The 15124-nt window shown below is 40.8% G+C and overlaps 1 protein-coding gene across 1 annotated transcript in view; it reads left to right on the forward strand.

Moving 5' to 3' along the window:
- Window positions 1-15124, forward strand: part of Lama3 (laminin subunit alpha 3) — a 227740-nt gene that overhangs the window by 90411 nt on the left and 122205 nt on the right. The window contains exons 13-20 of the mRNA XM_042675276.1: window positions 517-654; window positions 3632-3678; window positions 4790-4889; window positions 5588-5640; window positions 5793-5898; window positions 7656-7755; window positions 11052-11208; window positions 13354-13486. Of these exons, the coding sequence (XP_042531210.1) occupies window positions 517-654; window positions 3632-3678; window positions 4790-4889; window positions 5588-5640; window positions 5793-5898; window positions 7656-7755; window positions 11052-11208; window positions 13354-13486 (834 nt within the window). The remainder of the gene's footprint in view (window positions 1-516; window positions 655-3631; window positions 3679-4789; window positions 4890-5587; window positions 5641-5792; window positions 5899-7655; window positions 7756-11051; window positions 11209-13353; window positions 13487-15124) is intronic.

A 15124-nucleotide genomic window follows, 5' to 3' on the forward strand; every position in this document is an offset into this window, starting at 1 on the left:
GGACAGAGAAAGCCAGGGGGATCATTAGAGGCTGACTTGGACTGGGATGGTTTTACCTGATTTTCAATGTAAGCAGAGTCAGAGTTCACCCAGAGCCATGCCCCTATCAGCTCTTCCCATCACTCTCTTACAAGGACCATTATTGTATGTGAGAGGCATTTCCAAAGCCATCACCTGTCATCCACCAATATTGCAGAGTGCAAGCTTAACAACAGCAACAAAAAAAACTAGCATTTATTGAAGTGCTCACTAAGACACTGTCCCATCTTCCATCTCAAGTGTTATTTCATCCTCCAACCATATTATCAAGCCAGTGCTATTATTAGTCCCGTTTAAGGGAGGGAAAACAGACTTAAATCAGTTAAACAACTCATTTCAGGTTCCAGGTGTAGTAAGAGGCAGAACTGGAATGGACATTTGGATCCTTCTGGTCGATCCCCAAGCGTCTTACCCAGGATGCTAGACTGGCCCTGTTGTGCCCCATACCCTGAGTCTCACTCAGTTCTTTTCACGCAGCCTGCCAGTGCTCATCCCATGGATCCCACCTGGTGCCATGCAACCCAGTGACGGGACAGTGTGAATGCCTGCCGGGGATAACAGGACAGGGATGCGACAGGTGTCTCTCAGGAGTCCATGACTTCCCCCACTGCCAAGGTAGGGAAGCCAGCAGGATGCTGAAGGGCTGGCTCCTCACCTAGTGATTGCAGCCTGCCTTCCAGAGAAGCCTGTCAATCCCCCCACCCTAGTTTGTCCCCATTTGCCCCAGTTCAAGTCCACTGTGAATATGTAAGCATATGCATCCTCAACAGAACCCAGAAATGATTTATCCGCACCTCTAGAATAATGTCAGTGTGCATGCACTCTGAATTGGGATGTCTCGGTTCACATCTCAATTCTGCCTAGCATTCATTGACCCCTGTTCCTTACTGGCTTTCAGCATGAATGTTGGCAGTGCTGGGATCTTTCCAATAGGTCCCCATGTCACCGAGTGAGTGGGGTCTATGTTCTCCTTCCTCCTCCATCTGCCTCTGGCCTCTTGGGACACTTTGTCTCATCATACCTCTCAGCTCAGGTATGAAGGGAAGAGTCTGGAGTGCATATGAATCTATGCAGTCTGGAAAGGGTGAGTAAAGAGGAGGTAGGAACAGATTGAGAATGTCAGAAGCAACAGAAATGAGATACTCACCATTTTCCCTGAGCCCTGTGGTGTGGGCAGCCTCCAGGACAAGCAGAAGCCCCTGGTACAGTAGTCCCTTCAGAGGCATCTTGCTTTGTTTGAGAAGAAGTGTTGGTGGAAATCTGACACCAACTTTCTAACCAGAGTACATGGTTTCCTCAAACCCTTCCCTGTTCCTGATCACCCTGGGAGCCATAGTGACAAGGACAGAGCCACAGCACAGAGCCTTCCTAACCAGTATCATTGAGACCAAGTTTTCTTGAGGTTAGAAACAGCAGTAAGAGGGGCCACTTGCCCCTGAGAAGATCTGATGCTCCCTGGGAAGCAAGAGCTCCCAGCGTGGGTCTGTGTCTGTGTTTGCATCAGAAGTGGAAAAAGGCAGAGCCACCTTGACCAACCCAGAGCTGCAGTCACATAGGCCATCTTGGAAGGAACCCAAGGTTGGACATGGCCGTGTTGGAAAATAAGAATGAGAAGGTTGTGTGAACCATTAGAGAAAAATATGGGAGCAGAAGGAGAGAGTCAGGAACATTGTGGAAAAGCTGAAGCCAACAGAGTCAAAGAAGAAAAAAGGCAAAAAGCAGAAGGACCATTTGTAAGAAAATATGATCCTATTATGAATTTGTTTCAATGATATAAAAACCGGGCTCAGAGCAGGCTTGCCTAACCTGTTTTCAGTTCTAGTTTTGTACAAGAGTATACTGAGCCACTGCATGCCACTGAGCCAACGAGGAGAGATTAGAATTGCAGCACTATGTAGATGAAGGGAAGAAAGTGAACTGATTTTATAAGTAGCTTTAGCATTAAAGAAAATCTTTGCCAGTTATACATCTGACAAAAGATTAATAACCAGAATATACAGAGAGCTCAGGAGAAAGAAAAACACCTCTCAAAGAATTTACAATCCAGTTAATTCATAGGCAAATGAACTGAATAGACAGTTCTCAAAAGAAGTACATATGGCCAATAAACACAGGAGGAAACGTTCAACATCTCTGGCCATAAAGGAACTACAAGTCAAAATGATGCTGAGATACCATCTCACCCCTGTTAGAATGGCCAAGGATACAAACAATGGCTCACACCTGTAATCCTAGCTACTCAGGAGGCTGAGATCTGAGATCAAAGCCAGCCTGGGAAAGGAAACTCTGTGAGACTTTTATTTTCAATTAAACACCAAAAGCTGGAAGTGGAGCTGTGGCTCAAGTGGTAGAGTGCTTGCTTTGAGCACAAAAGCTTGGGGTCAGTGGCAAGGCTCTGAGCTCAAGCTCCAGGACCTGTACCAGCAACAAAAAAACACCCTCAAGAATACAAACAGCAGATGCTGGTGCAGATGTGAGAGAGAAGGAACCCTATTACACTGTTGGTAGAATACAAACTACCCTGTGATCCAACAATACAGTTCCTGGGCATCTTTCCAAAAGATTACAAATCAGGATATGGTAAAGCCACTTGCATATCAATGGTCACTACATTACTAATCACAATAGCTAGCCTATGGAAATAGTCGAGATGCCCTAGAACTGATAAATGGATCAAGAAAACGTGGTATATAAACACCCTTTATTATTATTTAGCCAGAAAGAATGAAATATGTCTTTTGAAGGGAAATGGATAGAACTATGGAGCATCATCTTAAGCAAAGTAGGCAGATTGAGAAGGACAAAGGTTGTAAATATATACTGTTTGTAATTGTGGGATTGAGGGTATTAAATGGGGGGAGAAAAATGGAATGTCAGAGGTTAAACAATACTGAAATACAGCACATCTGGGAATGAAGATAGCAATGAGAATATACTAAAAATATTAATGATGAGAATGTCAAACAGGTCCAGTCCAGGGAGGGGGTACCAGTGGGGTATCCTAGGTTAAGATACATGTATGAAGCTGGAACAATGAAGTTTGTTGAGGTTGGTTTGGGTAAGGGGAGAGAAAGAAAGAAAGAGAGTGATAGACTGAGTCTGATGAAGGATATATGGACATATCAAAATGTAACCAACCCCCTTGTACAAGTTATTGATGCTAACAAAATTGTACAAAAATAAATAACTTCAGCACAGGTGGGGAATAAGAGGGAGAGGATATCTAACTCTTTGTAAACTATAAAATGAACTTCCAAACACTAATTTCTTTTGAACAGACAAAAAATTAACAAAACAATCTCCTGGTGCAATATTGCCCTCTTTTGGTCAATTCTAAAGATACTCCATCATCTCCTCCTTCATCAATTAGGAATGAGATTTGATTGGTGGGTTGGAAGTAGGGCTGTTCAATGATAAATGAGTTAATAAGAATCATTCAATGTGCCTTCCTGTGGCATTAACACAGAGGCTTTGCCATCCATCTATTGAAGTGCAGAAATAGAGGTGTACTTTTTTTTTTTTTTTAAAAGAAAAGCAATACTAAAAACGAAATATCAAACACAATCTTTGAAACATTTCTAAATCATTACAGGTTCCAGCAGTGTGTGTGACCTAGCAGGGACCATGGACTCCAGCTTGGTAAGGACAAGATTTGTATTTATGAGAGTGGCAACTCTGTTACTCTATCAGAGATTAACCATGAGGAGCTTCCTGAAGTCCAAAAACATAATGTAAATGAAAATAAGATGCCAAGCCAAACGGCTTAAAGAGTCCAGTGTTCTTTTTCAAAGTGTATATATGATTTTCTGAAGTTTATTTAATATTTTTGTTCTGGAGTCCAGGAGTTTAACTCATATTGTAGTTTACTCTGAGGTGTATTGGGACTATGGAGTCTTGCTAAGGCTGAGGACACACATTAAATAAGTTAGCTCTGCTTGAAATAATTGCAGTTTCTTTTATATCAATCCAAGCATATGCTCTGGTAGTTGGGACTACTTTTTGAGACCTTTAGAAATGATCTTTCTCTTGGCCCCACAGCCTGGAGATACAAGTCTATGCCCTGGATGAACTGTGGGAAAGAGGTCCTGTCATTCTCCCTGTGTGCTAGATGGCAGTGAATCTCCCATTTCAATAAGCATCCTTTTTCACTGGTACCTAACATGTTAAATATTCAGATACTATTCTTTTCCAGTTGATAGTTCTATGCTGTAATAGCATTATAAATAAGAAAGATCTTGAGGCCATGTGCCAGTGGCTCATGCCTGTAATCCTAGGAAGCTGAGATCTGAAGATCACAGTTCAAAGCTAGCTGTGGCAGAAAAGTCCCCATGAGACTCTTATCTCCAATTAACCACTCAAAAAATGGAAGTGGAGCTGTGGCTTAAAGTGGTAGAGCACTAGCCTGGAGCAAAAGAGCTCAGGGACAATGCCCAGGCCTTGAGTTCAATCCCAATGACCCACCACCACCACCAACAACAACAAAAAAGAAAGGTCTTGAAATCTTTCTGTACAGTTTCTAGTTGCTTTTAAACCACAGATATGGATTAAGTGTGTCACAAGTAAATGAATAAATAATAATAATGACTTCAGAAGATCTTGCAAGCAACCTAGTGCTTTTATTCTTCCTGGGTACATTTAATTGACTTTTCCTGGCCAACATTTCTTTCTGTGAAAAGCCTTTGCTCAGAGCATTGTTTGAAAATGATCTTGATTCCCAAGTGTCCAGTGTTAATTTGATTTTCATTTAAAGGGTTATTGCCAATGCAAACTTAATGTTGAAAGTCCTACTTGCAGTACCTGCAAACCTTTATATTGGAATCTGGCCAAAGAGAATCCCAGGGGTTGCTCAGGTAATATTTCCTCTTCTCTATCTCTTCCCATATTGTAACTGCCTCTTACTTTTCTTTTTCCCAATGACCAAACCCACAAACAATTATTTATTAAACCCCAAAGAATCAATTTCATTTGTTGAATCGATTTCATTTTTCTGACATCCTGTGTAAGGTTTTCCCCCCACTCATGTCTGGGTTGCCATATGTATTTGTTGAATGTGCAGACAGCTACTTGATTAATGCTTTTTTACTCCTTTACTTCTGTGACCTCTTTCTGGCTTAATTTTATTTGAATTTTATGAACATTTTGAATCAGGAATAATCAGAAACACTGAGAGATACTAAGTAAAATGAGCATCTTCCAATAGATTGTGTTTTCCTGCAAGCTCATCAAAAATGACCTTGACATTGGAATCATTTAAAACACACATGCGCACGCGCGCGCACACACACACACACACACACACACACACACACACATACCTATGTTCTTGCTTTTGTGTTGGAACAGCCATAAACTCAGCATTATTCTGGATGAATTGTATTGATTAGTCTGGTCTCCTAAGCTCAGACAGTAATCTGATTTTCAGTTTCAGCTGTGCAAGCTGTAATGCTGATGAGGTCTGCTGGGAAGCCCAGCTGCACATGCTGTGTTGCAGGCATGTAATGTCTTGAAAGCCAGGGAGCCATCGTTTGTGGTTCTCTTCTCTCCACAGAATGCCAGTGCCACGAGGCAGGAACCCTGAGTGGAATTGGAGAGTGTGGGCAGGTAAGGGGATAGGGTCACACTAGGGTGCCACAGCAATGGCCGGTGAAGTTCCACAGTCATCTTCTTCAGATCCCCCTGCTTCCTCTCATACCCTGGGTCAGTTTTCAATCCTCATTCGAGTTTTGACTTCTGGCCCACTCATTCTTCTACAGAGAGATGGTGACTGTCACTGCAAGGCCCATGTGACGGGAGATGCGTGCGACACCTGCGAAGATGGGTATTTTGCTTTGGAGAAGAGCAATTACTTTGGGTGTCAAGGTAAATAGGTTCAGTGAGTCCTGAGCAAAGGGAAATCTGTTAGCTTGCTTTCTCCTATTCACTGTCTTTAGGCCAACATTCAAAGATGGCGCTGGAACATTCTTTTGGGGGCTTGGCCAAATGTTCAGTTGACATTAGTCATTCATTACAAATGAGGATGTGTTTTACTTCCTTTTTTTTTTTACCAGCATATGTTGGTTCAGTCATACAAAAAAAAAAAAAAAACATGATTCAGATGGAAGGGCACCTGTTGATGTTATAAATAACATCTAGATTTAGTAATTTTAAGCTGGGTGAATTTTGGAATCCCAGCACTTGGGGTGTAAAACAGGAGGGTAGAAAGTTTTAAGGCTAGTCTGAACAGTTAGTGAGACCCTTTCTCAAAAACAAAATTTAACCAACAAAAGGGCTGGGAACACGGGCAAGTAGCTTAGTGTTTGCCTAGCATACTGGTGGCCCTTGGTTCAATCCCCTGTACTTAAAAAAAAAATCCAGTAAATTTAGCTGGGCTCTGGTGGCTCACGCCTGTAATCCTAGCTACTCAGGAGGCTGAGATCTGACAATTGTTGTTCAAAGCCAGCCGGGGCAGGAAAGTCTGTGAGACTCTTATCTCCTCCAATAAACCACTAGAAAACCGGAAGTGACGCTGTGGCTCAAGCGGTAGAGCACTCGCCTTGAGCTGAAGAGCGCAAGGACAGTGCCCAAGCCCAGAGTTCAAGCCCCATGACCGATTTTTAAAAAAATCCAGTAATTTTAAAGCTATGTTTTGTATTTTTAGAATAAATTGATTTTTGGAAATAGGATTAAACAATGAGATTGCTGGAGGTGTTGATCCACAGGTCTATTCTTGACATTCTAACATTCTTTAGTAAATATTATTTACAAGAGTACTGTTTATTTTTAAAAACATATTTTCTTAAACTTTTCTTAACTAATTGTTACAACAAATCACAATGGCCATGGAGATCCATATGAATTCTAAGTTCCTATATGATTATAGGAATAAAACAACACGTGTACATATGATGAGATTTTTTTTAAGTCTTTCTGAAGTTAGGCGCTCATAGCTCATGCCTGTAATCCTAGCTACTCAGAAGACTGAGATCTGAGGATTGTGGTTTGAAACCAGCCTGGGCAGGAAAATCCATGAGACTCTTAACCACCAGAAAACCAGAAGTAGTACTGTGGCTCAAGTGGTAGAATGCTAGCCTTGAGCAAAAGAAGTTCAGGGACCGCACCCAGGTCCTGAGGTCAAGCTCCAGGACTGGCAAAAAAATTAAACATTTTTGGAAAACTTGTAGCCTAGAAAACCATTAGTAGCAAAGTTTTCCCATCTTTCTGAGAACATAAGAATGTGTTCACACACATAGAATAGGATTTTTATCTGGATGCCTGTGGCTCATGCCTGAAATCCTAGCTACTCAAGAGACAGATCCAGAGTGTCCATATTCCAAATCAAAGTGAGATTTCTTAAGCCTTGTTCAGCTTCTATGCTACTGTTACCTCCCCCTTTGGGATCACAGTTTTCTAGCTGTTCATGCACCAACAACTTTGAGGCAGACTTTTAGAGAGACAGACCATCTTTGTTGGAAGGTTTCTACATATTCTGGACCCCTACCAGTTGTAAGATGTGAAAAGAGGGAAGAAAGCAAGTTCTGGGACACTGAGCCTCCTGGGGTTCCATGCTCATGGGAGAGGGGGAACAATCTGGCAGGGAGATGATTGGATGATAACTGCAGCTGTTTCTTGACTTTCAGGGTGTCAGTGTGACATTGGTGGAGCACTCAACACCATGTGCAGTGGGCCCTCTGGAGTATGCCAATGTCGAGAGCATGTGGTGGGAAAGGCATGCCAGTGGTGAGAGTTCCAGAAGTTTCTTCCACTTTCACCTTGTGGGAGGCTACCTTAGATCTGTCTGTGCTGCCATTCTGGCTGAAAGAGAAGAGAAACCAGCAGTCCAGGACTGTATGGCCCATCACGCTTTCTGATACTGTTTGAAATCTATTTGTCCATGAGTTCATTAATATAGGAGCTAACAATGCCCATAGAGTGATGTCACTGGTTCCCATGTTGGAGTGGACAAGTGGAATACATCCTGGTGGGCAAGATGAGAGTGGGAAGCTGAATCCCCATGTACAAGGCACAGCACAGAGAGTCCAACTTGGGTTCCGGGGGAAAGAGAGGGACTGAGGGATGGCCCGCCCATGTCCTTGAGCCAGCAAGACTCAGCTTCTGCTTCTTTCTGCCTAATGAGGGATTGGTCAGGTGCAATACAATGGAGGGGTTAGGAAACTTTTGAAGTGTGGAAGAAACACTTTGTCTAGTGGATAAAATTAGCTTTCCCCGGGGCTGGGAAGGTGGCTCAGTGGTAGAGCACTTGCCTTGCATGCCTGAGGCCCTGGGTTCGATTCCTCAGCACCACATAAGCAAAAAGAAAAAAAGCCGGAAGTGGCGCTGTGGGTCAAGTGGTAGAGCACTAGCCTTGAGCTGAAGAGCTGAGGGACAGCGCCCAGGCCCAGAGTTCAGGCCCCACGACTGGACCCCCCCCCCCCCCAAATAAATAAATAAATAAATAAAATTAGCTTTCCCCTGCCTTAAGCAAACCAACCTTTTTTCTTCTTTCAGTTAGGTAGGTAAAACAACACAACCAAGTAGGAATTAATTTAACTACCCAGAGGAAAATTTGAATACATTATATATATTATATATGCCTTGAAATTTAAAATATATCATTTGAAAAACAATAACAGAAGCATAAGGCAGTAAACCAGCAATGTAGATAGCATAGTGACTTCTCTCCAAGTTGGCAAAATGTTATATACTTTTGTATGAAATTCCCTCAAATGTTAGTTTATGATTTTTTTCCTGAGCATTTAAGAATTTTCTTTTAGCCAGGCACCGGTGGCTCAGGCCTGTAATCCTAGCTACACAGGAGGCTGAGATCTGAGGATTGCAGTTCAAAGCCAACCCGGGCAGGAAAGTCTGTGAGACTCTTTTTTTTTTTTGATCTGGTCGTGGGGCCTGAACTCTGGGCCTGGGCGCTGTCCCTCAGCAATTCAGCTCAAGGCTAACACTCTACCACTTGAGCCACAGCACCACTTCCGGCTCTGGCTTTATTTTTTTTCTGCTTATGTGGTGCTGAGGAATCGAACCCAGGGCCTCATGCATGCAAGGCAAGCGCTCTACCACTGAGCCAACTTCCCAGCCCAAATCCGTGAGACTTCTTATCTCCAATAAACCACTAGAAAACTGGAAGTGGCGCTGTGGCTCAAGTAGAGTACCTGCCTTAAGCTGAAGAGTGCAAGGACAGCGCCCAAACCCAGAGTTAGCCCCACAACTGACCAAAAAATATTTTTTTCTTTTAAGTTTAGAAACTGATCATACTTACTTTGCTTTTTGAATAATTTTTATGATAAACATAATGAACATTCATCATAGAAATTTTAACAAGTCCATAAAAGTAAAAAGGCAAAGAAAAAACTTTATTCCACTTTGCACTGGGTACATTTTTTCCTAGATTTTGTTTATGAATGAAATTTGTTGATGAATGTATTTTTAAAATTTCTATCAATTTCTTCATTTCATATGATAGCATAACTGTTTGTCCTATCATTAAATAAGCCTCAGAAATTTTAATTAATTTCATAATCTTTACTTCATAATTATGTACATTCATGTTTCCTCACTGTTTTAATTATTTGTAACATTAATTTTGATACTATATGCAATCATTTTGTTGTTGTTGTTGGTCATGGGGCTTGAACGCTGGGCCTGGGCGCTGTCCCTGTGCTCTTCAGCTCAAGGCGAGCACTCTACCTCTTGAGCCACAGCACCACTTCCAGTTATTCTAGTGGTTTATTGGAGATCAGAGTCTCACGGACTTTTCTGCCCGGGCTGGCTTTGAACTGCTATCCTCAGATCTCAGCCTCCTGAGTAGCTAGGATTACAGGCGTGAGCCACTGGTGTCCAGCTGTGCAATCATTTTTTTTTATTGTGAAAATACTGTACAGAGTGGTTACAATTGCATAGGCAAGATAATGAGTACATTTCTTATCAAGCATTGTAGCCTCCTCCTTTGTTTCCCCTTCCCATCCCTTCCCATCCTCCCACCACCCCTCCACCCAATTCTCCTCTCCCCCCACCAAAGTTGTAAAGTTCGTTTTTCCACATAATGACTTGTACGTCTCATTGTTGCAATGGATCCACCTGTATCCCTATTTAAACGATTTGTTGTTCATTTTTTTATATGTTACTGGGGTTTGAACTTAGGACCTTGTGTTTGCTAGGCAGGTGCTCTCAAATTGAGCCATACCTCCAGCTATAGAATAATTTCCAGGAAGTAGAATTACTAGATCAATGGTATAGATATTTTTAAAGACCTTTACAAATTCCCTCCAGAAATGTAAGCATTTCTATTTCTTCTTGCAATGTATAAGAACATGCCCTTTTATTCCTTTGACTAATTGTTGTCTATTGCTTTAAACCACTACCTGCTATTAGCCTGTTACTAGATTGACAAACATATAATTTTTAGAACTTCAAAGGTCTGCCAATGAGATGTCACATGCATTGGGATATTTTGTCCTCCACTGGGACTACCATAATTCAATTTATGAAAGGAAGCAACTTACTGGCATGTGTTCTAGAAGAAACAAGACACAGAAGTCATTCTAATGATCAAAAAATCCTCATAGAGAAAACAAGTTCTTTAACCTGTGAATTGAATATATATTTTGTATCTTGGTCACCAGTGTATCTGTCTAGTGGTTAGCAAGTATCAGACACACAGCATTCATATTTGTGTAATAAGTGAATAGAGTTTATTAATGAATAAATGAGTGAATTAATAGTAAAAACACAAATTGGGCAATACTTTGGTCCTGCAACCATTTAGAATATAATGAGTATAGAACATGAGTTGTGCTAAATGGTTTTCTCATTTTAACGTTTGGAGTGAATAGGTGTTATATATGGTTTATGTTTACATGAATGAACCCAATAATTTAGAAAAAGAATGGGGGCCACTCTCATTTGTTCTACTTAATATATTGGGTTAACTTGGTGGAGTTCTTTTAGCAGTAAGTATGAGAGTCAAGGGTTTTCAGATGATCAGCCATCCTAACCTCCTATGTCTGCATGTATTTATTCATAAGGCCTGAGAATAGCTATTATTTCCCGGATTTGCACCATATGAAGTTTGAAATTGAAGATGGCACTACACCTGATGGGAGACACCTTCGGTTTGGATTTGATCCGCTGGCATTTCCTGGCTTTAGTTGGAGAGGCTATGCCCAAATGACTTCAGTACAGGTATGCAACCAGAGGCCCCCGCTCATGGCAGCATGGCCTGTACTTCTCAGGGTTGTCAAAACTGATTTCAGGATTCTTTTTCTCTAGAGTAGAAGCTGGGATTGAAGTCAGGATTTAATGTAGGATTGGATTTTAATTGCTAACCATACATGTGGGTTTCATAGTTTATTGCTACTTTAATTTGACCACTAAACCAGAAATAGAAAGTAAAGAAAGAGGATGTTGGTCTCTGGAGAGTTTTATAGGAAGAAAGAAGTTTCTTAAGTGACATTAGGCTACATTATAACATAGAGGACATTTTTATTTGTAGAAAACAAAAACAAGTTGACTAATTCCAATATAGCTAGTATGGCTAATATATATATATTTGAGATAGGGCCTGTTTGTACCCAAGCTGATCTCAATCTCTCAATCCTCCTGCCTTCATCTCCTGAGTACTAGCCATGTATCATTACTCTTGTCTTTTGTTTTCTTTTCTCCACACTTTAAAATTAACATCAGTGATTTTACAGGGAGATTTCACTTTGACATATCCATATACACATACAGTGTCCCTGGATCAGACTTACTCCCTCTAGTGTTGATCATTTTTGATGCTTTGTTTTAGAACTCTTGCAACTTATTATGTAAATAGAAACAAAGACATAAATGACTAGTTTTAGTTATTTAGTTAATTTATTTCCCCCTCCACATCTCTACTTTCTGTCATTCTTTTTTTTTTTGTTTTTGGTTGGTCGTGGGGCTTGAACTCTGGGACTGGGCACTGTCCCTCAGCACTTCAGCTCAAGGTGAGTGCTCTACCACTTGAGCCACAGTGCTACTTCCGGTTTTCTGGTGGTTTATTGGAGATAATAATTTCATGGACTTTCTTGCCCTGGCTGGCTTTGAACCATGATCCTCAGATCTCAGCCTCTTGTATAGCTAGGATTACAGGCGTGAGCCACTGACACCCCACTCTTTCTGTCATTCTTTTCTACCATATCTATATATCTCAGTTTTGCATTACAGTAAGGAAATTTATACTTTTAGAAAATATACTCTGTTTCTAACAAAAAATGGCAAAGTTCTTGAATAGTTTTGTCTTTAGAATTTCTCGTTGAGGTTGGTCTCTTCAAGCTGATCATGGTATAAACAAATAGAGTAAGAGAGGTAAATTGATGATGATAAACCCAGTGCTTGTTCTTAGTAGATCTAGGACTTAGTGCAGTCTTTAGAGAAACTAGAACAGGTTCATGGTTCTCTGGGAGCCCCTGGTAGATTCTAATAATGCTTTCCTCTTGCCAAATTACCTATATTCAAGCTGCCGTTCCCAATTAAAAACCCAAGACACTTCATTCCATTTCATGGTCTACTTAGTTCCTTTAGAGTCCATATTTCCTGAGCTTTCCTTGGGCTACTGGATATAGACATATAGTCTGGGGTTCTGAAATAAAATAGTCTGCTTTTTCCTCATTAAAGTCATGGAATCATACACAAAATATTGTGTGACCTCAGGGCTTGATGACCCAAAGGACCCCTCCTCTAGGTTGAAAAGCTAACCTTCCCTTTGGATAGGAGCTTAAGAGAAAATAAAGTTTTGTAAGGCAGAGTAAACGTATTTCAGTTAGAACACCAATGTGTTGGGGTCTCTAATTTTTCCACAGTCATCTTTGGTTTCTGTGATGACTTAGGTTTTCTGGATGTGATGTAGATCCTAGGCTGGCTCCTCTTTGGGGTGGTGGCATGAAATAATATGCTTTCCTTTCCTTCTCTTCTGCCTTTTTATTTTCCCCAGCCAGTGGTGGTTGAGCCTGTCACCGTGGCTTTCTTAAACTAATAATATACTCTGTCTGCCTGATTACAAAAAGTCAAAGAGGATCTCAGTAGCTGGGGAGTGAGTGTCACTGTAACTTTAATTGTAAGTGATTTTAATTCATTATTAGGCTTGGTGTTTGCAAAGTGAGTACGGATGTATAGCGTGTGTGTGTGCATGTGTTTGTGCATATGCACGTGCATACATGTGCATGCATGTATACACAATGTGAATACATTGCAAGTCCAAACTTGAATAGAATGAAGTAAGTGGTTACATTTGATTCCTTTTTTTAATTTTTTAAATTCCTTTTAACCAGCTTTCTCCTCATAAATTTTTGGTATTTTTTTCAGAATGAAGTAAGGTTAATCTTGAATGTGGGGAAGTCAAACCTCTCCTTATTTCGCATTATTCTGAGATATATTAATCCTGGAGCTGAAACAGTATCTGGCCACATAACTATTTATCCATCTTGGGCAAAGACAGGTAACTCTCCTTTCAAGTGACAAATGATCAAGAATGCGTTTCTCCAGTTTTCACAAAGTAGGCTGTTTTTAGAAAACAGTAAGCCTTGACAAGGGTCTGATTGGACAGTCCTCTAGATGTCCTTTGGTACCTTTCCATTTTCTAAATTTTCTGTGCATTTAATGTTCGCTGTTAAACTATTAACTGACATTTTAAAAGTTGGTACAGCAACCTTTGTACTTTGACTGAACCCCCAGGGTCATGACCTCTGGTGAAGTGGATATCACCTTTTAGGTGCTATTTGTGAGATTTTTTCCTGTTCCTTTATTGCTCCCATTGTTTCAAGCAAACCAAGGAGTTCAAGGAGAAATGGGTGAGGATCAGAATTTTGTGTGTGTGTGTGCCAATCCTGGGGCTTAAACTCAGAGCCTGGGCACTATCCCTGCACTTCTTTTGCTCAAGGCTAGTGCTCTACCACTTGAGCCACAGTTTTACTTCTTTTGGGTAGTTTATTGGAGATAAGAGTCCCATGGACTTTTCTTTGAATTGTGGTCCTTAGATCTCAGCTTCCTAAGTACCTAGGATTATAGGTATGAGCCACTAGTGCCTGTGAGGGTATATAGCATGCAACTTAAAAGCTCCAAGAAAGATCTGCAAAGCTCCTTGAGGATCTCTGAGAGTCAACAGAAGAGAACACAGCTCATCACAGTTGGAGACAGGGCCTGTAACTCCATCCTAACAGGAAATAAGGCTTCTACCAGTCTTGGAAACTGATTCCAGAAAGCACTGGGAATCACATAAGGGCACAAAATGGCATGAATGGGAGTCTAATTTAGAATCAAGATGAGAGCATCTTTGTTTGCCATCCATAGTAGAGCTGGAATTTAGGGAAGAAAGGACATTATTTTCAAGTCAGGTCAGCCAAGCTTATATGACTGGAGGCTGATCAATTCCTAATAGGAGGCAGTGGTTGACTCACTTCATCATGTACAGAATATTTCTGCATCTTTTCCCTCACTTAATAAGAATGTGGTAGAATGAAGAGGACCAAAGAAGAAACAGAGCTGAGGGGTTTAATAAGTGGCCAATCTTTCTAAAAGATCTCTCTGCCTTCATACTGAGGGACAATGCCACCGTAAATATGTTTTCTGTTAACTCACATCATTTAAATACATTCTGAGCTGCTTCCTATTCTCTGGGACAGCTTTCCACCAGTCAGAGTCAGAAGTGTACTTATATATTCCCAAGGTAGTATAGGCCTCCTCCTAAGTTCCACTGTACACACTCTACCATATTCTCCGGTTTTCTAGTCTGCATATCTTGCCTGCTCTGTTCCCACCATGCAATCAACATGGCACCCATTCTGTGCTCCCACAACTCAGTACCATGCTTGACATCTATATGGTAGACACCATAGATGCCTATAGAATGAGAGCAATGCAAGGATTTAGAACATATTTCCTGTCAAAATAAGTGTCAGTTGGACTCAGATGTAGAAGGTGCTCAATTTGTTTTTGTTTTGTTTTAGTTTTTTTTTTAAAACAACATTCTAAAAAAAACAGATAACATAACTATAACTTTAAAAAATCTTAAATAATAAAAATATAAGAAAAACCTTGTATAAACAAAAATAATTTAATGGCCAATATAAGATATTGA

This window comes from Dipodomys spectabilis, unplaced genomic scaffold (assembly GCF_019054845.1).
Source record: "Dipodomys spectabilis isolate Male_0828 unplaced genomic scaffold, ASM1905484v1 ptg000024l, whole genome shotgun sequence".
Taxonomy (NCBI): domain Eukaryota; kingdom Metazoa; phylum Chordata; class Mammalia; order Rodentia; family Heteromyidae; genus Dipodomys; species Dipodomys spectabilis.